The sequence below is a fragment of the Ambystoma mexicanum genome, chromosome 6p, assembly GCF_040938575.1.
Source record: "Ambystoma mexicanum isolate Mex_15411 chromosome 6p, UKY_AmexF1_1, whole genome shotgun sequence".
NCBI lineage: Eukaryota > Metazoa > Chordata > Amphibia > Caudata > Ambystomatidae > Ambystoma > Ambystoma mexicanum.
The window spans coordinates 401,833,236-401,856,846 of NC_090935.1; the positions used below are offsets into that span (position 1 = coordinate 401,833,236).

Consider the following 23,611-nt stretch of genomic DNA (forward strand, 5'->3'; position numbering starts at 1 on the left):
GAATGAGTCAAAGAGCAGGATGCCTGCCTCTGTTGACATTCTGGGAGCTTTGGTAACTACTCCATGCCAGGCTTGGTGGCTCACAGTAGACCTAGCTTCAAAGAGGCAATTCCATAACAAAGGCCTGCTTCACAACAGGGGATTCCACATGAAAAGGTTTAGAGTAGGGGCAGGTTTAGGCAGGCGGGTAAAGCAGAACAAAAAGGAGGAAGGTTTCCTCCATCCTGGTTTTCTGTGGGCTTGTCTTTCCTGCCTGTCTTAAAGCAGGCTTGTAGCCTTTATAAGGATGGGGGTCTCCCCCTTTTTCTTTGATTCATTCCTTGAATGTATCTGGGCCTCTTTTGGGAGATTTGACCTTCAAAGTCCTCAGCCTTTGTGGTGAATGAGTACTCCAAGGCAGGGGCAAGCTCTGCTCCCTACCCATCCCCAAGTCACATTGGAGGTAAACCGCTGCTGGAGCAATACCTGCCTTTCTGAAAGCTACATTGGTACTTAGGACCTCACTGGAGGTGAATGATTTATGATGCAGGTGTTAGCCAGCCTCCCTCACGTTGGAAGAATGAGAACAAGGACTCATCCTGCCACTGAGCCCCTGGAATGGGACATAAAGCACTGGAATAAGTAAATCAGCTGGTCTCCTGCTTCTACCATGTCGATGTTTGTCGAACAGTGCTTAGAACCACCAGTATCTTCATCATCGACCCACAGCCATCCTTAAATCACTGAAGAGCAGAGAGCTTTAATCACAAACTTGACTCAGTGCAGGCTACCTCTCTGGATGACTGTGACTCGCCGCATCCAGACTTGGTTCGGCCCACTCGCATAATGTTAGGAAACTTGATTCAATGCAGTTGAAATGCCATGAACTGACTAAGGTACCGTAGACATGACTCAGCCCCCCTCTTTCAGTTGTTGGAACTATAGGGACAGGTTAAGCCCCCTTTGCACCTTTTCCCCAAAGAAATATCCTTTTTTTTAACATTATAGCCTTCTCCTCCCTGCAAAGTATTGGGGGTGCTTGCCTCATTACATTCTGCATTACTCGGTCTTCCTTTACAGGGGTGGGTTTTGTTAGTGTTTTCCAGTCCCTTTTTTTATTGCATATTGGTGTGTTTAGTTAAACTATTTATATTTGTATAGAACCTTGATTGGACATTGCTTGATTTTGGATGTTGTACTATTACTGTTTGGGTTGTTGCTATCTAACATTCAAACCACTCTCATGCTTATAGCCTGCCTTCGGCCCACTTTACGGCAAAAACGAAGGAGGCATATCTCTTGACTGTGCCTGTTTCATCTTTGTGATTGGGATCACTGTTGTTTTGTAGAAGTGTGAGGGCCAAGTAGGCAGTTTAGCCACTATTCAACCTTGTTCTCCTGTGGGGCAGTAGTTGTTATGGAGAATGTTCATTTCTGCGTTAATGGCCTTTTACCTTACAGACCCCCAGCTCTTTTGCTGGACTTTTTAATTTTAACTCCTTAGTGAGTGGGGCCTTTTTCTCACTCACTCCTGTGTTTTTCCCTGACTAGGATTTCATTTTTTCAATGTTTTTGGAGTCTGCCAAACTCCATAGGCATCTGCTTTTTGTATAGTGACACACAGCACTCTCAGTGCAGTGTCACTGAGAAATCCCTTGGATTTCTCTTAAGGTTTAAATACCTTTTCTTGGGTAAACTACTGTTCCCAAGAATAGTAAGGTAAAATTGATCTTACTTACCTTTTTACTTTGTAGGTCCAGCACACCATCTTATGTGGAGTGCTGGGGGTTAACTAGTAGCCCCTTATCCTACTTTCTCGACTCTGCTTCTTTTCTTCCTTCATCTGAGGGTGACGACGATGCGTGGGACACTCCATCCTGCTCCACCTTGCTTCATTTTAACAGCACTGAAACTGGGGTAAGCCCAGCATTTTTATTGAAGTGCATGCTAGTGCCGCATTATTTTATTTAATAACGAAAATTCAATCATGTAAATTACAAAAAATTGCTACGCCAGTTGATCATCCCTCCGGAGATGCAGCGTTACTTCCTTCTGTACTTTTCCTGACTTTTCTGCTACTTTGAAGGCTTACTGCAGCCTTGCCTCATTGTTTGTTTCGAAGCCAAACATGGCAGTACCATATTACATCGCTGCCTCTGCTTGGCTCGGCTCCCCCTTCCCATTCGCTGCATTTTGGCCCTTAGGCTAATCAGAGCAATCGGGAGGCGGGTGCCGGCTACTACAGACTAAGCCCCACGACGAGGCCCCTCACTTGACTCTGCTTCTTTTCTTCATTATCTGAGGTAGACAACGATGCGTGGGGCACTCCATCCTGCTCCACCTTGCTACATTTTAACAGCAGTGATACTGGGGTAAGCCCAGCATTTTTATTGAAGTGCATGCTGGCGCCGCATTATTTTATTTAATAACAAAAATTCAATCATGTAAATTACAAATAATTGGCACGCCAGTTGATCATCCCTTTGGAGATACAGCATACTTCCTTCTGTGCTTTTCCTGACTTTTCTGCTACTTTGAAGGCTTAGTGCAGCCTTACCTCATTGTTTGTCTGGAAGCCAAATATTGCAGCACCATATTACATCGCTGCCTCGGCCTGGCTCGGCTCCCCCTTCCCATTGGTTGCATTTTGGCCCTTAAGCCTTTCAGGGCAACCGGCAGGTGGGAGCTGGCCACTACAGACAAAGGCCCATGACGAGGCCCTGTCTACCCCTGTCCATCATGGTACGCCACCTCTGTGACCCTCTGTGTGCCCCCCACCCTCTCCATCGCCCCTGTGACCCGCTGTGTGCCCCCAACCACCCCATTAACCCCATGTGACCCGCTGTGTGCCCCCCACCATCCCCATTGCCCCATGTGAACCTCTGTATGCCCCCCACCCTCCCCATTGCCCTGTGACCCTCTGTGTGCCCCCACCAACCACATTGCCCCCTGTGACCCTCTGCGTGCCCCCCACCCTCCCCATTTCCCCCTGTGACCCTCTGTGTGCCCCCACCCTCCCCATTGCCCTGTGACCCAGTGTGCCCCCTCCCACCCCATTGCCCCCCGTGAACCTGTGCCCCCCACCCACCCCATTGCCCCCCGTGTCCCTCTGTGGGCACCCCACCCACCCCCTTGCCCCTGTGACCCTCTGTGTGCCCCCACCCACCCCATTGCCCCCCATGACCCTGTGTGCCCCCACCCACCCCATTGCCCCATGACCCTCTGTGTGCTCCATCCACCCCATTGCCCCAGTGACCTTCTGTGTGACCCCACCCATTCCCTTTCCCCCATTCACCTCCTGAGTGCCCCCTCCCATCCCTTTTCCCCCTTTGACTGTCTTCCCCCCTCCTTGCCCCCTGCTACCTCATATCCTCCTTTCCCTCTTTTCTATTGTACTCCCTCCTCCCCTACTCCCTTTTTTCTTTATGTTCATTAGCAATTACTCTTATCATTCATCCCTGACCTTGTCCCTGACATTTGATAGCAGCTTTCATGTCTCCCCCTTCCCTCCTTGTCCTCTCCTTTCTCTCCCCCCGCACTTTTGTGAATCGTCATTTGACCTTTTATGATAGTTGCGTGTTTTGTTCCTCACCCTCGAGGTCTGGGAAGGACAGCTGCCCTGCTGGGTGATTGATAGCCTAAGGCTGTGAATGAGTGAGAACAAGCTTAAAAGGAGAGGTTCTTGGGACTACAGACAGAGTCGACCACTGGAAGAAACCTCTGAAGAGGAAATCATGAAGAGAAGCCGGCTGCAACCTCCCAGACCTTGAAGTGTCCGGTGAAGCCCTGCTGCTGTGCTGACCTCCTTTCTTGCATCGACAGAGAAGCTCAGTCAGAAAGATTTCTCCCATTGGGCTGGTGGGACCAACTGACCCCGACACAATCTCCACATTGGCACAGCCCCCGACTTGCTGTGCCTCTCCAGTGCTGCAGAAGCCCAATGTCAGGGGTCGAGTGTCCATTATCAAGTGCTACGTCTTCCGCAGAACAAATCCAGCCAAAAGCCCTAGGAGCCTCCTAAGGACATGCCAGAAGCAGGAAATCCTGATCCAGAGCCCCCTCACCAGAGTCCAGGACTGAGGGAGCAGTGAAAGTGCAACAGTGGATATTCGTTTTGCATCAGCATTGTGTGTGAGGCGATGAAACCACAAAGAACCGATGAATCTAAGAAAATCCATAGCTGATGAAACCCAGTCTTGATTACTGCCACAGGAGCCTGCCAGACGTCTTCCCTCTTGTCCCCACGACTGAGACCCAGGGACAAAGGTCTACTTGGCTGTTGCAAGGCAGAATCCAACTGGAACACTTTCTTCAAAGCAAAGGTACTGTAGGGTTTTGGGGTACTTACCTTATTGCCATAAGTCATGCTTTCTCACTTGAGAAGTGCACTGGCTTACCTTTTTCAGTTGATTTCAACTCTCCTTGCACAGGCTTAATAGCTTGTGTTCCTTCAGTGATTTTCTTCAACTATCTGACTTTGTGAAATACTTTATCCAAGAAGTGCATCAGAACTATCGACTTGGTCCAATTGACTTTGGCTGACCTTGCTCCTAAAAGGCACCCTTTTGTCATTGCTTGTCCCCTCATGGGTTGTAATTTGTTGAACGCATTTACTGCTGGGAAAGTCTATCCTAGATGTCATTAGAGGATTTAAACTGTCTTCACATTATGAGAAAGTATGTTCTAACCTTTCTATTTCCCTAACCCTTCCTTCCAGAAACCAAGAGTCTAAAAAGTATATTGGCGTTTAAGATAAATGCAATACTATCCTTGTTATTGAAGTTTCTTGAGGGTGTAGGAGAAATGTATTAGCATACCCAAAGTGTCTTCACCAACTTTATTGACCTTGTAAAGTGATTCCAAAGTTTGCTTGACTGTTACAAACAATTACCGTTTTAAACAACTTGTGTAGTACAGACCTATACCAAAAGATGGGTTACCTAATACCAAGCAGATAAATCTTGTATGAGCGTGGGGGAGAGTCTGATGCTGATGGGGAGGAGGTTCCGTAGTCTTCGGAGATAGGCAGAGAAGGATTGTTTTCTGTTTTTTTCCTTTTTGCAGTGGAGGGTTTCAAGTCTGAAAGTGCTTTGGCTTCTGGTAGTGCACTGTCCACCAGAGATGCTAAGTTTCTCTGCGAAGTAGCTGCATGACTTGAGGGTGACTGCTTTATAGTTGATGCAGCATGACTTGAAGGTGATTTGGGCATGCAGAGGGAGCCAGTGAAGGTCGATGAGGGCCGGGGTGATGTGGTCATATCTGCGTGGACCCTTGATGAGGTGTGTGACTGCATGCAGGACGCTTCTTAGGGGCACAAGGGAGGACGACGGGAGGCCTTTGAGGAGGGCATTGCCCTCATCCAGGTGGGATAGGACCAGTGCTTGAATGGTGGATCTAAAGGTGTCCGGAGGGAGGAAGGGATTGATAGCAAGCTGTCTGAGTTTTCTTAGCTATGTGTGTCTTGAAGGAGAGGTGTGTGTCGATGTGGAACCCGAGGGACTGTACACAGGAGGGTGTGAAGCCCTCGGGGTTCATGGTTGATAGCCAGATCTGTATGTTGGGGCTTTCTTTCTTCTTTCCCATAAACATATTTTGTGGCTGTGACCATGGGCACCAAGCAGTCCTCCCCCTTCCATGCAATCTCTGTTTTTTTATCTATGACCTCCTTGAATCATCATCAAGAACCACCATGAATAATGAGCAAAACTGGGGTCATTACTAATAGTCAAATCTCTAGGCCCCAGAAAAGGTACCTTCAGTTGAGAGAAAGAATCAAAGTAAAATTGTACAGTACTACTTTAAAGAAATCCCTGAATAATCTTTTTTGTAAGTAATGTGCATTTAATAGGCAAACAGATTTTGCTTAACTTTCATGAGAACGCCCTTACCTTCCCAGGCCATTGCTGTGATTTCTCTGGGTTCTATGATTAAGAGCTCAAAGCTACTAGTCTTAGTATCACCCTTACACATTTGCTTGCTATTTATTGGTTTTCTAATTTATATTCAGCATCTTGACCACGACACTAGGAGTGACAAGGAACCCGAAAGGGCATGGATGTCCTATGTGTATATATTCTTACATTATGAACATTATATATTGATAACATAGAACACTAATAATCATATACATCACTAGCATGAATAATGCATGTGTTTAGTATGATGTCCATGAAATAATTACACCTCACGGTTTGCATGAGCTTCAATGCAGTTATGTTGGCATAATCGTTTAACAGACATGAACACAAACAACTCCTGGCACAAGCTACACATTGAACGAACAAGCAGAATGGGATGTCATGAAAGGTTAAGATCAGTACTTACAGCGACACTGTACGTCGTGTTGCCTCCAAGATCCATCTCTTAGACATTGAAAGAACTGATATCCAACTAGCTCATAGCCGGAGAGGCACACAACCTCCGCTTCTTCTGATACAGAGTATTGTTTTTTTTCAATCTACAAATGAAATAAAAATAGCACTTTAAGGACTAGCCCTGTAAACACTTCTTGAGGTGCATCGATTCCATTCTCCTCCCCGTAATAGGAACCCATTACCAGTTGTAGCGAATAGACACACTAGGGGGTTGCCGGTTGCTCTGCCAGTAGAGGAGCCAGACTGCCGTTGCAGCAGTACATATGATCCTGCAGCTGCTTAACGGGTGAGGTGGGGGCGACAGAATGTCACTTCACCTGCAATGGAAGACATCCTTGCCCTCACAGTACACGAGCTACACTGATCGATCTATGATTATAAACATCATCGGCACATCAGCCCTGCTGTTTGAGGGAACACACAGCAATGGTCACTCCTGGTTTCGTGTCTTTATTACTCCTCCAAAAATCTAGCAGCAACCAATCACGCAATAATTCAGGATACCCTTTCACAGCCTTGTAGATCTCAAATCTTGTCTGAGAACCCCAGTTTTCTGTCAAGCAGTGTCAATAAACAGTGAAAAACTATACAACACCTACCAGCTACTGTATAGTTCTTATCAGAAACACATTTTAGCCCAGGAAACAACCTGGCACACAAAAAGGCAATGTCACCAGAAATACTGTGACTAACATTTCAGTGTAAGCATTGTTCTACCCTTAACCCTTTTGCTGTGAGATGACGACATCAAGGGTTGGGTAAAATAAGCCAGTAAAATAAGGGCCAACGGGATAAACATTCTTACCACTGACAGTCAGAACTGTTGGCTTTGCCAATACCTAATGCACCTTTGCCATTGTATGAGTATGTTCAATGCTTCCACTTCATACTGTCTGCCAGATTTCCAATCTGTCTTCCTTTTCTGCAGCCTCATTATGTTTCAATGTGAAGGACCATCACTTTTCAAGCATGCTTCAGAAATCCTCTAGGTCAGATCTGCATACCTGTGAAGGAGCTCTGTCTGGATTAATCACAGTGCTGATGATGGACAGTTTTTTGCTCACAGTGGCCACTTTTGCCGTTAAAAGTGGCAAAGTTTGATGAATTACATCACTGTGCTGCCACTGGTTTTGACCAGTGTTACTGAACCAATATTCTCTAAAATGCACAATGTTCGACACATATTACCAAACAACCCTCCTTTGTGTACTATTCAGTCTGTCACAAATGGAATGAATTGCCATTTGCGTCTGTGGGCCTCTTTCTCATTGGCACCCCAGCTAATGTTCTGCCCCAATCCGACCCTGCCTAACAGACATAGTGTGTTGTATAATAGTCTGTTAGGCAGAGTTTGTATGCAGTACCCTTTGGTTTAAGAATGTACTACACAGTTTTGTGGTAGCGTTGCTGAGCAGCCAGGCTTATCTCAAGAGGGAACTTGAGCTGTAAGGGTGTTACACAGAGGTCTATAATAAAGTATTGAAATAGACACTTATACTCAAGGTTTCTTGGTAAAACACTTATTAATTTATTTCACAGTCTGTTATAAAACATTCACTAGAAGGAGGCAATCTATATTACACAAAAATAGACTTCAGTACTTCACAATATCAGGTTCTGAGGCATTTAAACTACTTTGCAGGAGGAGCAAAATGGCATTCAGAGCATTTGAAGTAGGAGCAAAAAGGCACAAGTTAATAAAACAAATATTACAGTTACTCTTAAACAGTGCAAATAGTTTGAATTCACCAGAGGAGTTGATTCAATGCAATAGATTAGGCCAAAGTCAATGGGCTAAAGTCTTGTATAGGATAAAGCTGTTCTGGAAGTTAATGGAAAAATCTTTGCCTATGTTCTCAGAAGTAGTTCGTAAAAGAAAGATTCATATGTTGGGTCACAAGCTGACTAGGCCTGCAAGTTGCCAACGTTTCAAGCACTTTCGCAGTGAGAGGGAAGTTCTCTCGGTCGGGTATTCACAGTACCTTACACTGAAGAAAAAGATGCAGCTGAAGACGTCTGTTCCTGGCAGTTCCTGCAGATCTTGCTGTTCCTGAGCCTCAGTCGTGTGGACAAGAGGGAGGACGTTGGGGGACTCCTGCACTGCACTGGGACTGGTCAAAAAGCTGGTAAAGGCAGATTTTCAATCCCGGTAGCTGTTGTCAAGCACACAAACTGGTGTCCTTCTCCCTGGCTATTCGGTTTCCTGCAGCACTCTTAGGAAAATACAACCAGCTCCGAGAATGGTATCCAGGTGGTTTACAAGTTGATTGGTCCCACCAACTCAAAGGAAGAAGTCGTTCTTGAGGGCTTCTCTGTCGAGATGAACGTGGCGATTTTGACCTGCAGCAGGGCTTCACCGGGAAAACCAACGTTCCAGGAGTTGCAGCAGCCGTCCTCTTCCAGCTCATCTTCGGTTCTTTCATTCCAGTGGTCGACTCTGCCTTCCGTGCCAAGTGACTCGCCTTTTATCCAGTTTCCTCCCATTCATTCCAGCCTAGCTGCCACTCACCCAGCAGGGTGGCAGTCCTTGCTGGACAGTCAGCCAGCCAATCACGCCAGAGTGCATTTGGGTTTCCTAGGAGACTAAGCACAGGACGTTTCGGGCACCTCCCTCACTTCCTGCCCAACCTGAAGCCTGCCAAAGGCGTAGGAACAAAGGGGCCAAACCTGGTTTGGCGCACAGAGACAAACTATAGAAGGACCTTACCAAAAAGAAATGGTCGAAAAAAGAAGACCGGGACCTGTTTAAACCAAGGGGACTCAGACGCCATCTTGAAAAACATGGCTCCCGCGATTTAACGCTACCGGTGTTCGCGGTCGGGTAAAATCATGGTAGTTTGTTGTAAAATCACTGCCACCAGCTATTTCGAGAGGAAAGGGTAGCATTTCACTGCTACATGAGTTTCTAGACATAGTGGATACTAAGTAACCCCCCCAGCACTCTATTGTAAGATACGGTGTGCTGGGTCTAGCATTTTGGAAAAGACTAGTAAAGTCAATTTCACTTTACATTCTCTGGGAAACAGTAGTTTATCCCAGAGAAGGTATTCAAACCTTGGGAGAGCCTGAAAATGTCACTGCACTGAGGGTGCTGTGTGACACACATGAAAAGATGATGCCTATGGAGTTGTCTAACGCTCCATAATAAAAGAACACAAGAGTAAAACACATTTAAAATACATGAGAGGGTGGGAAAAAAGGCTCACACTGCTTCCAGGTAAAAAAATCAAGTCCTCAAAATCCAGCAATGTTGCTGGGGGTCTCTAAGGTGAAGGGAATAGCACATTCTTGAAAATTCTTCCTAACATAGTTTATTCTAGTTGAAAAAGCGTGTTCTGTACAAAACACTGACAACATACTTAATGATCGATATCTGTGAAAATATTGCTTTCGTTACGGTGCAATGGCCCAATGTAAGGCACTTTTGCATCCAGGAGCAGCTAACTATTAAACATTGCCAGTAGAGGAGCCTTGTTCTTATATTTCGTAACCACACTGCGCAGCTGCACAAAAGTGGATGTAACAATAATGTACCAAGCAGCATAGAAACTAAGGTAGCTCTTAAAATCAGTGTTCCTTAAGTCTCTCCCCAACTTCCACCAATGTGCCTGCTGCTATAAAATGGCCGACACTACAGCTGAACTGTTATGGGCTCTCTCGCAATCATGGCATGGCAAGCTAATTCACACCAGGACCACTTTACCCAATGCTGCGAGAGCTTTGGGAAAGTGCTGCACTGACTGCAAGAGCTCTGGTAGAGTCAAGGCGAATGGGTCCATTTTGCTGAGATATGCTGTCTTTATGTGCTCTAGACTCGCTGACAGGAGAGGAGTCCACTCCTGTGAGTCGGCATGTTCACCTTGTGGTGGGGAGGACGACAATCTGGTCCTCTGTGATGGCGAATAGTCAGGGTGTGAGCAGGTAAGTGTTTTTTATTTTATTAAATCATCTATATGTATGCCTATATACAGTCTATCCATGTAGTAACACTTAAGTTTGCTTTACCCTTGATGCTGCATCAATGTATGGTATGGTATATTATGGTATGGTATAAAACGTATAAAGCGCAAACAATCACCTTCAAAAGGCAGTACTGTGCATCCAGGGTAAAGCAAACATGAAAGGTGTTATTATGTTTGCTTTACCCTTGATGCCGAGTAAAACATGTCAAGCCACATTAAGAAAGTATATGCAGGCTGGCACTACTAATAGGGCCAGTCTGCATTTACTTTCTTAGCGTGACTTGGAATTATGTCTTGCCATCAAGAGTAAAGCAAACCCTCCTCCATTGTGCTGTAATTCCTTCCCCTTTCATTCCTCTCCCTTTGTGCTGTCAGTCCTTCTCACTTATGCTGTCATTCCCCCTTGTGGTGTCATTCCTTCTCCCTTATGCTGTCATTCCCCCTTGCGCTGTCATTCCTTCTCCTTTATGCTGTCATTCCCGCTTGCGCTGTTGTTCCTTCTCCCTTATTCTGTCATTCCGCCTTACATTGTTATTTCTTCTCCCTTATGATGTTATTCCTCCTTACATTGTTATTTCTTCTCCCTTATGATGTTATTCCTCCTTGAGCTATCACTGCTCCCCCTTGAGCTGCAATTCCGCCACCTTTCAACTGTCATTACCCCCCCTTCGGCTGTCATTCTTTCCCCCATGCTATCATTCCTCCCCCGCATTGTTCACTCCTCCCCTCTTGCTCTGTCATTCCTCCCCCTTGTGCTGTTATTCTGTAAAACCATATATTATGGAGAAGCATTGTAGTTTTATCATTAGAAATCCATTACTAATCTAGTTACTCATTATAGTGAATTATTAGCAATTCGTGACCCATTTATGGATCTAGTTATCCATCATACATTCTGATTAGTAGTCACATGAAGTAGTGACATGAAGTAGTGCCATTAGACTATCCACATATATGTAGCCATTTGCAATTGTTAGAATGCGGCCTGTTATATTTGAAGTGCCTTGCTAGTGCCATGTAGAGACACATGTTATATTTGTAGAGACCTGTAGACACATGTAGAGACATGTTTAGACATATGTATTATGTATGCATTAGAGACACGCATGAGTGTGCAGTTAGAGTATGCATTGAGTCTGCATTATAGATAGCGCTGGGGTTTGCGAGTGAAAGAGTAAGCACTAGAGAAAGCATGAGCCCTATCATTCTGAAACCATTCCATTGAGACAGAAGGGAAGCGCTGCGGCACTGCAAAGTTGTATACTGTAAAAGATTGGAATGCGTAAACAGTTTGGTTGTTCAGACACAAATAACGTGACTCTTGCCGTAGTGGAAAGCAGAGAAGGGCATAGTATCAGCAGGCCTGCCTGTCTGGTGTTCGCAGACAGAGATGGTGGGGGCCATGCAGGGAGTGCTTTGCCTCACAGAGAGACAGAAGAGAGAGATTTTGTGAAGCTAAAAGTGGAGTGAATAGAGGAATAGGATGGTGTTTTGTAACGCATACAGGAGAAGGCCATGGTATAGATATGATGTACAAATGTCACAGTGACAAGAACACGCAGTAATTGACAAGAACACGCAGTGTATCACAGACTTTCAGGCACTGCTCGGATTTAGAAATGCTGACAGAGAAAGAGAGTGCCTTTTAGCTTAGAGGGAGACATGTTACCATAGAGATTTATGTACGTCATTAAATAGTATATTCAGAGGTGAGGCTTTGGGAGTTGCTAGTTCTAGATGGAGATGTAGATGCAGCTGACTCTGACTCTGAGATTGAGAGAGGCGTTTGGTGTGGCATTGATGGAGGCATTGGCATGCAGCCTTGGCAGATCAGCTTGGCAGAGTTTGAGAGCTTGCCAGAGGCATTGAAGCAGTTTGAGTGACCAGACTGGCAGAGAGAGTTGGAAGGAAGACCAGACCACTGAGAGGCCAAGGAGAGGCCCTGACTGACTGGCTGGTTGCAGAGTGGGAAGCTTACACATGGCAAGAGGGGAGTATTGATCTGAATAAGACACGTGCCAATGGGTAATTAGGACAGACACTCGCACAGAGCTTTGGGTTTTATAGATGTAGAAATCAGACAGGGATTGTCTTAGAGAGAGAGTGTGAAGTATAGTGTGCATTGGAGAGGAATGCTGAGTGCTGACACTTGCATTAGGCTGCATTAGACATGATAGATCCAGCAGTACTGGATTAGCTGCTATCAGATGCATTGTAGATTTGCACCAAAAGCATAAAAGGTGCAAATTCAAGATGTGCATTATAGTAGTGTTTGCATCATGCCTTGCTGTGCATGAATAAATGTATTCTATTGTTATAATTGAAACTGACTTGTGTGTTTTCATTTTGTGTCCATTGTGCATTTTATTTCGTTTTGTATCTATTCTTATGGTTATGATAATAGCTTAGTGTGTCCATAGCATAGTAACTTAGCAGTAACACAGTGCACAAATCGCCCTGAGATAAAAGAGCGGGGATGGCATAGTGATCCACACCCCCGAGGTAGATTTGGAGACAAACAATTCCTCCCCTCATTGTGCTTTCATTCCTTCCCCTTATGCTGTCAATCCTCATTCCAATCCCCATGCTAAAAATATAATGCAATAAACAACTACAAAAAACTACAAACTCCCAAACTGTTGGCTTTACCAATGCTTGTTTAGGATTGTCTTGCATATTATGGTCTTGTCTCTACTATATGTAGTGGCACATACCACCCTTTTTGTTTTTTCTCCTTTGGACACAGTCTTGTTCCTTAATAGCTCTGTTCTATTCTACATGCTCATCCTTTTCTGTGAGTTTACAATAACGCACTTGGGATATCCCATCAGAATCAATGTTAACGCTTGAGATTTCTGTTCTAATTGTTTACAGTTATAATTGATGATTACGAATTTGCATAAAGGTAAGGTTTGTTTTAGTGCTTTCGGACGCTGGTTTACAAAATTGAGTACAGTATTCCTGTTTGTGGGCTTATGATATAGTGCCATGTAGGTTTTTTTTTCACATTTCAGCCATAGATTCAGCAATGAAATTTTAATGGTTGTTTTTTAACATAGTGAATTTGAGATTGGCATTTAAAAGGTTTATTCAGTTATGAGAGGTTGTCAATTCTTCCTCAGTGTCAAGGCCATATTATTAGGATGCCGTTAATGTGACGTTTCCAGAGTTTAATTCTTGCTAGATATAGATTGTTAGAAAAAATAGCCTGGTCTTCAAAATTGTATAGGTTCACTAGATTGGGGCAAAAGCAAAGCCCACAGTGGTCCTTTTAATCTTTAAAAATAATGTACCTGTATATCTAGGATGTTTTTTTTTTATTGTAAAACTTCAGTTTTATACAAAATGATATTAAACTTTTGTTAAAATTTTCATTCAGTCAATACATCATTAGGCCTATTAATTCTTCAGTTTTTTGCTTTTTTTTACTATGTGTCTGTTTAAATCGTTTTCACTGGTTCTTCTTTCAGCAACATGTCCACATAGTTTACTACCGCGCAGGCTAGTTTTACATTTTGACCCTCTAAAAGGTGTTTCCACCACCCTTCAGTGTCGTCGTTCAAGGGAGAACATTTTTCCAGATGAATTTTATGCTGATTACATGTTTCAGTACACTCTATTATTAAGTGTTTACTTGTTTCAATGGCAAGGTTACAGAACCTGCAGGAGCTGTCTTGTGTTGTTTTATCTTTCCTGCGCCATAATGTTTCTTTGGTGCTTAATGCGTTTAGTTTCAATCTCAAAAATTGCATACAATGATGTTTGGAAGGACATTGTGTCAAGTTTCTTGGTGGCACATTTAGTTTATATTCACTGGACTCTATAGTTGCTAATGATTTCAGTTTGTCTCGTGTTTCCTTATTGACAATCCAGCTCCACTGCTCAAACCTTTTTTTTGCAATTTGGGGTGTTAGTTGCAATTCCGATTCTTTTATGGACGCTGCTACTAGGATGTCCTTTAGTTTTATATACCATTCTTTTAGCCATGTCATTTGATTTGCACTTTTCAGCTTGAAAATCTCATATGCTGGAATTGGGGGCATTAAGATCATTTTCCTCCTTGTTGTAAGTGATTTCCATGTAACTTTTGAATGTAGCGAATTCAGTGATGATTCATGCCTCAACACAGTCAATGGGACATGCCTAGGTAAGTTTAACACTCTTCGTCAAAAGAGGCCCTCCAGTACGTGCCAGGTTGATTCAGGAATATTCCACCCGGCCTCGGCACCAAACGTTATTGTCAGCACTACCTTTTGAACATAGAAGAGTAAGACAGGGTCTAGCGAGAATTTTCCAAATTCTTTCTCTATTTTAGCCCCTTGCAGTGCCAACTTCTTCATCCAATTTTTTAGAACGTCAATCCACGGTCCTTCACAAATGGAGTTATTGAATTGAATGCCTAGATATTTTATTGAGGCTACCTTTTCTTTTTTTTTTTAAACTCTTTTTTATTGACTTGACAGCACAACAACAACCAGAGGGGGCCACATAGCACCAGCACAAATGTAAATAAAACTTAGTAATCCACAGTGTATATTTCGTAAATATAGCATATTGATGAAAAGCAATGCACAAAGTGTTAATACATACACCAAAACAGGTCGCTATTCAAGGGGAACCACCTGGGGAAGCAGACGGGGAGATAGACGGCGAGGTCATGGCAGAGATATAGTCTCAGAACTTCGGCCAGATGTCCCTCGGCCTGGAGTCAGAATGCTGCATGTGTCGTGAGCCCATGTGACCGATCTGAGCCATTGAGTATAAGTGGGTGGTCTAGGGCGGAGCCAACAGAGTAGTATACAGCGTACTGCCAGTAGCATGCAGAGGCCTGCCAGTTTCTTACCATCGCGGGGTAACTGCGGGAGATCATGGAATAGGCAATGCAGTGGGGTGGGGGTGATTGGGTGTCCCAGAATGTCAGACAATGTAGAGCAAATGTCCAGCCAGAACCGCGACAGGTGGGGACAAAGCCACAACATGTGCATATAGGAGGCTTGATCTGCGCCGCACCTATGACAAGTGGGGCGGTTGGCTTGAAACATGCGGTGGAGCCTCATGGGTGTATGATGATACCTGTGTAAAATTTTAAACTGAATGAGTTTAAACTTAGTGTTGTAGGAGACCTCGTGGGTACGGGCACACATCCGAGCCCACCTCTCGTCGTTGATCTCAGTACCAAGGTCCTCCCCCCATCTGTGTCTCAGCTCGGCGAAGTGGGGGGCTGCTCTAGTCTGCAATAGGGATTAGAGCCTCAACACCTTTCCTCTGAAGGAGAGATAGGAGCAAAGCTCCTCAACTATGGGTTCATCAGTGGGCAAGGCGGGGAAGACCGAGTATCTGGACTTGAGATGTGCTTGGAGTGAAGAGTACTGTAGCCACACCGAGGGTCGGCACCTGAGTGAAGGGGGAAGATCAGACCATTCTATGAAGTTTCCCTGATCAAAGGCATCGCGCAGGGTCAAGAAACCGGCATCAGCCCACCGGGTGACCACCGAAAGTGGAATGTGCGGGACATCGGGAAGGAAGTTCCACAGTGGCAGATCCCCATGGAACGGGCGAGGTGTGTTGACCATAGACCAGAGTTTAGTCCACGCCAGGGATGTACAAGCCACCGGATTCGCAGAGCTGAAGGCAGGGGGGATTGGCTGGAGAACCAGGGACCCGATCACCCGATCGCAGACAGCTAGCCTCTCAAGGCGGACATGGGTGGAGGTCAACGGTGTTGAACCAGAATGCAGCGAACTGCGATTGGGCTACCACCCAGTATCTGATAAAATCGGGTGCGCCAAAGCCGCCCAGCACCTTTGGGGCAGTTAGCGTGGTCAATTTGAGCCGGGCAGCCCCAGAGTGCCAAAGGAAGGTGTTACATATGGTGCGCAGTGTTTGGAAAAAGGTATCCCCAGGCCACAGAGGCAGATTGGTGAATCGATATAGCAATTGAGGTAATACAATCATTTTAAGTATGCCTATTATGCCTGCTAGTGAGAGGGGAAGCTTAGTCCAGCTGGAGGTTTTAACCTGCAGGTTAGTTAGGTAAGCGTGATAATTGTCGTCACGCAGCTGTGACACGTGCCGGGAGACCACCACCCCTAGGTAGGTGAAGCTAGAGGGAGCCCAGTTGAATCCGTGAAGATCGGGAGTGGGTCGAGTTGCATCTGTGAGTGGGAATAATGTAGATTTAGAACAATTGACCGTCAGACCGGATATGTCCCCAAATCGAGCCACGTCTATCAGTATAGGTAAAAGGTTAATTTCAGGGGACCGAACAAACAGCAGGGTATCGTCCGCATAAAGGGAGACAATATCAGTTTGGCCAGATGTGCGCAACCCTCTGTGCGAGTGTGACTGCCCTGATCAAAGGCATCGCGCAGGGTCAAGAAACCGGCATCAGCCCACCGGTTGACCACCGAAAGTGGAATGTGCGGGACATCGGGAAGGAAGTTCCACAGTGGCAGATCCCCATGGAACGGGCGAGGTGTGTTGACCATAGACCAGAGTTTAGTCAACGCCAGGGATGTACAAGCCACCGGATTCGCAGAGCTGAAGGCAGGGGGGATTGGCCGGAGAACCAGGGACCCGATCACCCGATCGCCGACAGCTAGCCACTCAAGGCGGACATGGGGGGAGGTCAATGGTGTTGAACCAGAATGCAGCGAACTGCGATTGGGCTACCACCCAGTGTCTGATAAAATCGTGTGCGCCAAAGCCGCCCAGCACCTTTGGGGCAGTTAGCGTGGTCAATTTGAGCCGGACAGCCCCAGAGTGCCAGAGGAAGGTGTTACATATGGTGCGCAGTGTTTGGAAAAAGGTATCCCCAGGCCACAGAGGCAGATTGGTGAATCGATATAGCAATTGAGGTAATACAATCATTTTAAGTATGCCTATTATGCCTGCTAGTGAGAGGGGAAGCTTAGTCCAGCTGGAGGTTTTAACCTGCAGGTTAGTTAGGTAAGCGTGATAATTGTCGTCACGCAGCTGTGACACGTGCCGGGAGACCACCACCCCTAGGTAGGTGAAGCTAGAGGGAGCCCAGTTGAATCCGTGAAGATCGGGAGTGGGTCGAGTTGCATCTGTGAGTGGGAATAATGTAGATTTAGAACAATTGACCGTCAGACCGGATATGTCCCCAAATCGAGCCACGTCTATCAGTATAGGTAAAAGGTTAATTTCAGGGGACCGAACAAACAGCAGGGTATCGTCCGCATAAAGGGAGACAATATCAGTTTGGCCAGATGTGCGCAACCCTCTGTGCGAGTGTGACTGCCCTGATCAAAGGCATCGCGCAGGGTCAAGAAACCGGCATCAGCCCACCGGGTGACCACCGAAAGTGGAATGTGCGGGACATCGGGAAGGAAGTTCCACAGTGGCAGATCCCCATGGAACGGGCGAGGTGTGTTGACCATAGACCAGAGTTTAGTCAACGCCAGGGATGTACAAGCCACCGGATTCGCAGAGCTGAAGGCAGGGGGGATTGGCCGGAGAACCAGGGACCCGATCACCCGATCGCCGACAGCTAGTCACTCAAGGCGGACATGGGGGGAGGTCAATGGTGTTGAACCAGAATGCAGCGAACTGCGATTGGGCTACCACCCAGTGTCTGATAAAATCGTGTGCGCCAAAGCCGCCCAGCACCTTTGGGGCAGTTAGCGTGGTCAATTTGAGCCGGACAGCCCCAGAGTGCCAGAGGAAGGTGTTACATATGGTGCGCAGTGTTTGGAAAAAGGTATCCCCAGGCCACAGAGGCAGATTGGTGAATCGATATAGCAATTGAGGTAATACAATCATTTTAAGTATGCCTATTCTGCCTGCTAGTGAGAGGGGAAGCTTAGTCCAGCTGGAGGTTTTAACCTGCAGGTTAGTTAGGTAAGCGTGATAATTGTCGTCACGCAGCTGTGACACGTGCCGGGAGACCACCACCCCTAGGTAGGTGAAGCTAGAGGGAGCCCAGTTGAACCCGTGAAGATCGGGAGTGGGTCGAGTTGCATCTGTGAGTGGGAATAATGTAGATTTAGAACAATTGACCGTCAGACCGGATATGTCCCCAAATCGAGCCACGTCTATCAGTATAGGTAAAAGGTTAATTTCAGTGGACCGAACAAACAGCAGGGTATCGTCCGCATAAAGGGAGACAATATCAGTTTGGCCAGATGTGCGCAACCCTCTGTGCGAGTGTGACTGCCGAGTCATGTCAGCAAAGGGCTCCATGGCAATGGCAAAAATGAGCGGGGAGAAGGGGCAACCCTGGTGCGTGCCTCTAAATATCTGAAAAGGGGAGGAGCACCTATCTTCCGTGCGGACTTTGGCCAATGGGGCGGTGTAAAGGAGCTTTACCCAGGTGCGGAAGTTGGGGCCGAATTTGCATTTCTCAAGAACACACCACAAATACTTCCAAGAAACTGAATCAAATGCTTTTTGCATGTCTAATGTGGCTGCCACTGCTTGAGTGGCCGGGTCGATTCTGCTAACTACATTGAAGAGTCTGCGTAGGTTTAGGGAGGTGGACCTGCCAGGGACGAAGCCAGCCTCGTCTGGATGAACAATGTGGGACATATACGGGCCTAAGCGGTTGGCAAGTGGTTTGGCAAATATTTTAATATCGCTATTAATTAGTGAGAGGGGTCGGTAAGAGCTACACTGCGTAGGGACTTTACCGGGCTTGAGGAGCACCGTGATCAATGCCTCACGGAGAGACGGTGGAAGTATGCCTATGTCGCACAATTCTTCCCATAGGGTCAGCAGTTGCTGCGCTAGTTGGGCCTTATATAGTTTGTAGAAATCCATCGGGAGCCCATCAGGGCCGGGGGCCTTCCCCGATGCCAGTGACTCGATGGCCTCCACAATTTCTTCTAGGGTAAAGGGCCTCTCGAGAGAGGCACTAGTGTCGGCTGATAGGACTGATAAAGGGAGGTTCTCTAAGTATGAGTCAATCTCAGAGATCTGCAAAGTGTCAACCTCCGAGTACAGGGAGGTGTAAAACGCGAGAAACTCAGAATTGATGTCTTGGGGGGAGGTGGCGAGTGTGCCATCTGGTCTAGTAATGGCCGATATGTTGGGGGCACCGAATTCGCGGTGTAGCAGCCTGGCTAACATCCTGCCGGGGCACTCACCCTCGCCGTATTTCCTCGCCGATCGAGGGGAGTCCAGGAACTTAACCTCATGCTCGGCAAGACCACGGAACCTGTCCAGCTCAGAGCCCAGCATCGCCAAAGTAGCCGGGGAGTGATCCACAGCGTATTGGGATTCATAAGCATATAGGGCTGACTCGCTGGTGGCGATGTCAGCACGGATGCCCTTAAGTATGCCACTGTTCTTAGAGATGGCGACTCCTCTCGTATGTGCCTTAAAGGCTTCCCAGAGCACAGCATGTGTGGAAACGGAGTTTGTGTAGAGCTCAAAGTATTCCTCGATAGAGGATTCGAGCTCCGAGGCAAACACCTGGTCAAGAAGCGCATGAGGGTCCGAAAGTGTCCTGGGGAGAATGGCCAAGTTAGTTATGCATCTAACCAGTAAGTCTGTGACAAGCCATCTATCTATTCTTGAGTGAGAATCATGCACTGAGGAGTAAAAGGAGTATGTACGGTCATCAGGATGGATCAGGCGCCAAGCGTCCACAAGTGCCAAGCGGGGGAGCGAAGTCAAAATAGAATAGGATGCCCTAGATAGTTGGCGAGGGCGAGACCGGACCTATCCAAGTTGACATCTAATCTCGTGTTGAAGTCACCGCCCCATAAAATAGGAGTTAAGGGGTAGCTCTCAAGTAGAGTGGCTAGGTGAAGGTAGAAATCAGGGTCGTCAACGTTAGGACCATATATATTCAGAATCTCCTGATGTTGTAATGTACCAGTTATGAGCACAAATCTTCCAAGTGGATCTATGTGGGATTGCTGACAGGTGAACTTAAAACTTTTATGTATTAAGGTGAGGGTGCCTCGGCTCTGAGTGGAATAATTTGTGTAATATCTCTGGGGGCCCCATTGCTTGGCGACTCGTTCACATTGCTCCGAACGAGCATGGGTTTCCTGTAAACATAGGATCTTTACTCCATGGCGCTCAGCATGAAGCTGAATCTGTCTCATCTTCTTGTGGTTCCCTAATCCCCTAACATTCCAGCTCATAAAAGTTAAAGAAGTATCAGGCATATTCGTAGGAGTGGGGGTGGAATAAGCAAAGGTGGATTCCAGGGACAAAAAAGGTGTGTACCTTAGGTGTATGCGGTCGGGTGTCTGCATATCGGAATGGATTGGGCGCGGTGCCTGCGGGGTCTCCGGAGGCTGTCAAGACCTTTTTAAACCATAACATTCCCTCCCAACCCTCCACCCACATCCCTCCCCCAATCAGAGGGACGAAACCCAAATAAAACCAGAATAACCATGAACTTTTAGGCATCAACGCCTGGGGGTCCGTTAGCAGCCGGCCGATGGCCTCCGGACTGGGAAGAGCGTAAGGAGATTTATGTTAAGTAGTAGGGTAAAGCAGAGCCTTGAGAGTGGGTGCGGGTTACCTCAGGGCCAGGTCTATGATCGAGGGCCTGCGGGAGAACGGGGTGGGGCCACGGGCCCCGGCACAGCACCATAAGAGTCACAGGAGTGGTTGGGGAGCAGTGCCGGGTGAAACCAAGTGGGAGGGTTCAACAAGGAGCGGGCAACACTACACATGATGCGGCAGCATGGCGTGGGAGACACCCACGCAAGGAGCAATGGAGCAATAATTCAACTTTAACAACCGAATAAACTACTATAAGAAAGTGGCCACCGCGGTGGGGGGAAGCGCTGCGGTGGTCCCATACGTGGGTCGGGCTTGGAGCAACAATGATACATATGAAACATATGACAAACAGTGCAGATCAGCCAGGAATGTGTTTGTCTATGAATTTCGAAGCCTCTTCTGGGATGGTGAAAAAGTATGTGCCGTTAGAGTGTTCGATCCTCAGTTTGGCAGGGAAGAGCATAGAGTACTTAACTCCCAAGTCTCAGAGTCTCTTTTTCACCAAAAGAAAGGTCTTATGTTCTTGTTGCACAGCCACAGAATAATCCGGATACAAGCGTATTCTTGCCCCTCCGAGATGTAGCTCCCCCTTGGCCCTGGCCGCCCGAAGCAGGGCATCACGATCATGGAAATTTAGGATTCTAGCTATGATAGGGCGGGCGGGGCACACGGCCGGGGCTTCGCGTCAGGGAGCGGTGAGCAAATTGTGCCGAGAGCTTGGGATTATCTAAGAGTGACAGAAGGGTGTGCTCCACGCATTCCTCCATGGGCTCATTGATGTCGTCTTCTGGTATGCCGACAATGCGAAGGTTGTTCCATCTAGAGCGGGATTCGAGGTCGTCATTTTCTTTTCGACCAATGAGACCCGGCTGGTTAAGGTGGCTACAGTGGCGCGCAGGGAACCTACGTGATCCTCCGCAGTGCCAACCCTCGTCTCGATCTCAGCAACTCTACTGTCTGTTCTTTCAATATGGGCCTTTATGGACAAGATGGTCCCGTTCATATTGTCTAATTTAGTATGTAGCGTAGTGAATCCCTCGCGCATGTACTCCAGCATTTTCTGCGAGTCATCGGGGGTAGATGATACAGAGGCTGCTGGTGAGTCCTCCGGAGAGTGGTGCGGTGGCTTGGAGGGCGTCTTGGCAAACATGTTTATTGAGCTTTGCTTCCTGCTAGCGCCAGCACCGTTGGTCATGGCGACAGGAGGTGTGTGGCGCCCTGGGCCCTATTTGCCCGTAGGAGGCAGGCCCCAAATTACCACCCCAACGAGCGTCCAGGGAGGGGATAAGGTGAGGGCAGCGGTTAAAGATGCTGGAGGCAGTGCGAGGGGGGCACCCTCAAGAAACAGAGTCTGGAAGCAGGTCCACAAGCGTAGGGGGGGGGCAGCCCAGGGATGGTGGTGACCCCGGGACGTCAAACCAGTAATGCGGTGCAAGCAGGTGAAGCGCGGGTTGCTGGCGAAGGGCTGGTTTGTGAAGCTCCAAGTGAAGCGCTCAACCTCAGTGGGGGGGCTATGGAAAGGCACTCCAGATATTAGCGCAGGGCCCACTCCCCCGATTGTAAGACCCGAGGTGTGTGCAGAGTCAGTGCAGGTGTGGGGTAGCGGTTGGGCCCACAGATAGCACAAGTAGTGAGCAGTTAATGTGACTGTAGTGCCATAGGGGGATGGCGAGCAGGCGTCGCTGAAGTGGGTGGAAAGGGGTGGCCACAGGGGGGGGGACTGGTGGGCCGCCCGTGTGAGGCCGAGCGCAACCAGGCGATGAGTATCACAGCGGTAGGCACGGTCCTCCAATTTAGCCCGTGGACGCGTTACTGCAAACCAGAAGGTGCGTAGTGTCAGGCCCCAGCAGCACTGGGATGAGGACAAAGGCAGGGTATGCTGCAGTGGGGTACTTAAATTAGCATCATGGTCCGGTAGATCTTAGTGTTCGGGTCCCCCAGCCGGCATCAGGGGAGAGCAATGGTGTCGTGCGGGTAAGCAGGAGCCAGACAGGCGGGGGGGCACCGCCTGCGTTAAACCTGGTGGTGGTGCCGGCCCGTGTATGCCGGATCAGCAGGGAGGCCGCCGCCGAGACAGGAGAGAGAGGTAGTGGGCCTCCGGTCCGCGGGAAGGAGATCGGGCAGCCGCAGGGGGCCGCAGGAGCCAGGCACACCTTCCCCCACACGCCCCCTACCTTGCTGCACCCCGATGCTGTTGTTCGTGTGGAGGAGCGGCAGGGGGGGAGAAGCGGGAGCCGGGCCTGTAGCTGGAGCGCCGCAGGACACGGCATTGGGGCGCGGATCCAGAAGCGCTGCCGGAGCTGAGGGGGCCGCCGGACGGAGTGGAGGGACCGGCGGCCGCCAACGGCTTGAGGTGAATGGTGAAGTGAGTGGGGGGCAGCCCGGCCAGCCGCAATGGTACGGTGCGCCTCGCAGGGTTGGCGCCCCTCCCCCACGGCGGCCCGCAGCGCCGCGTCTTCTGGTGGATGGGCGAGCTGACGTCCGCGGAGCTGCGGGGCGTGGAGAGCAGGAGGCCACAGCCGCAGTCAAGGGAGAGAGACGTAGTCCGGTCCCCAGGGCGCGTACGGGTTCCAAACTTCACACACTCGCGGCAGGAAGCCTCCTGAAGGATCGTAGGTAGCCCTGCAGAGTTATATGCAGCGTTGAGCGGAGGAAATCAGGATCGGTTGCTATGCCAGTCCGGAGCGTAACTCTTAAGCGGCCATCTTGCTACAGCGCAACAGCGCCCCCCGAGGCTACCTTTTCTATCATTTCACCATTGATTCTCCATCCAAAGGCCTGATCTTTCTTGTTTCCTTTTGGGCCGATTGC

General features: G+C 47.9%; 1 protein-coding gene across 1 annotated transcript in view; it reads right to left on the bottom strand.

Moving 5' to 3' along the window:
- The window catches only part of LOC138511482 (complement component C6-like), a 504,666-nt gene that overhangs the window by 95,890 nt on the left and 385,165 nt on the right, over positions 1-23,611 (bottom strand). The window contains exon 14 of the mRNA XM_069627197.1: positions 6,304-6,436. Within this exon, the coding sequence (XP_069483298.1) occupies positions 6,304-6,436 (133 nt within the window). The remainder of the gene's footprint in view (positions 1-6,303; positions 6,437-23,611) is intronic.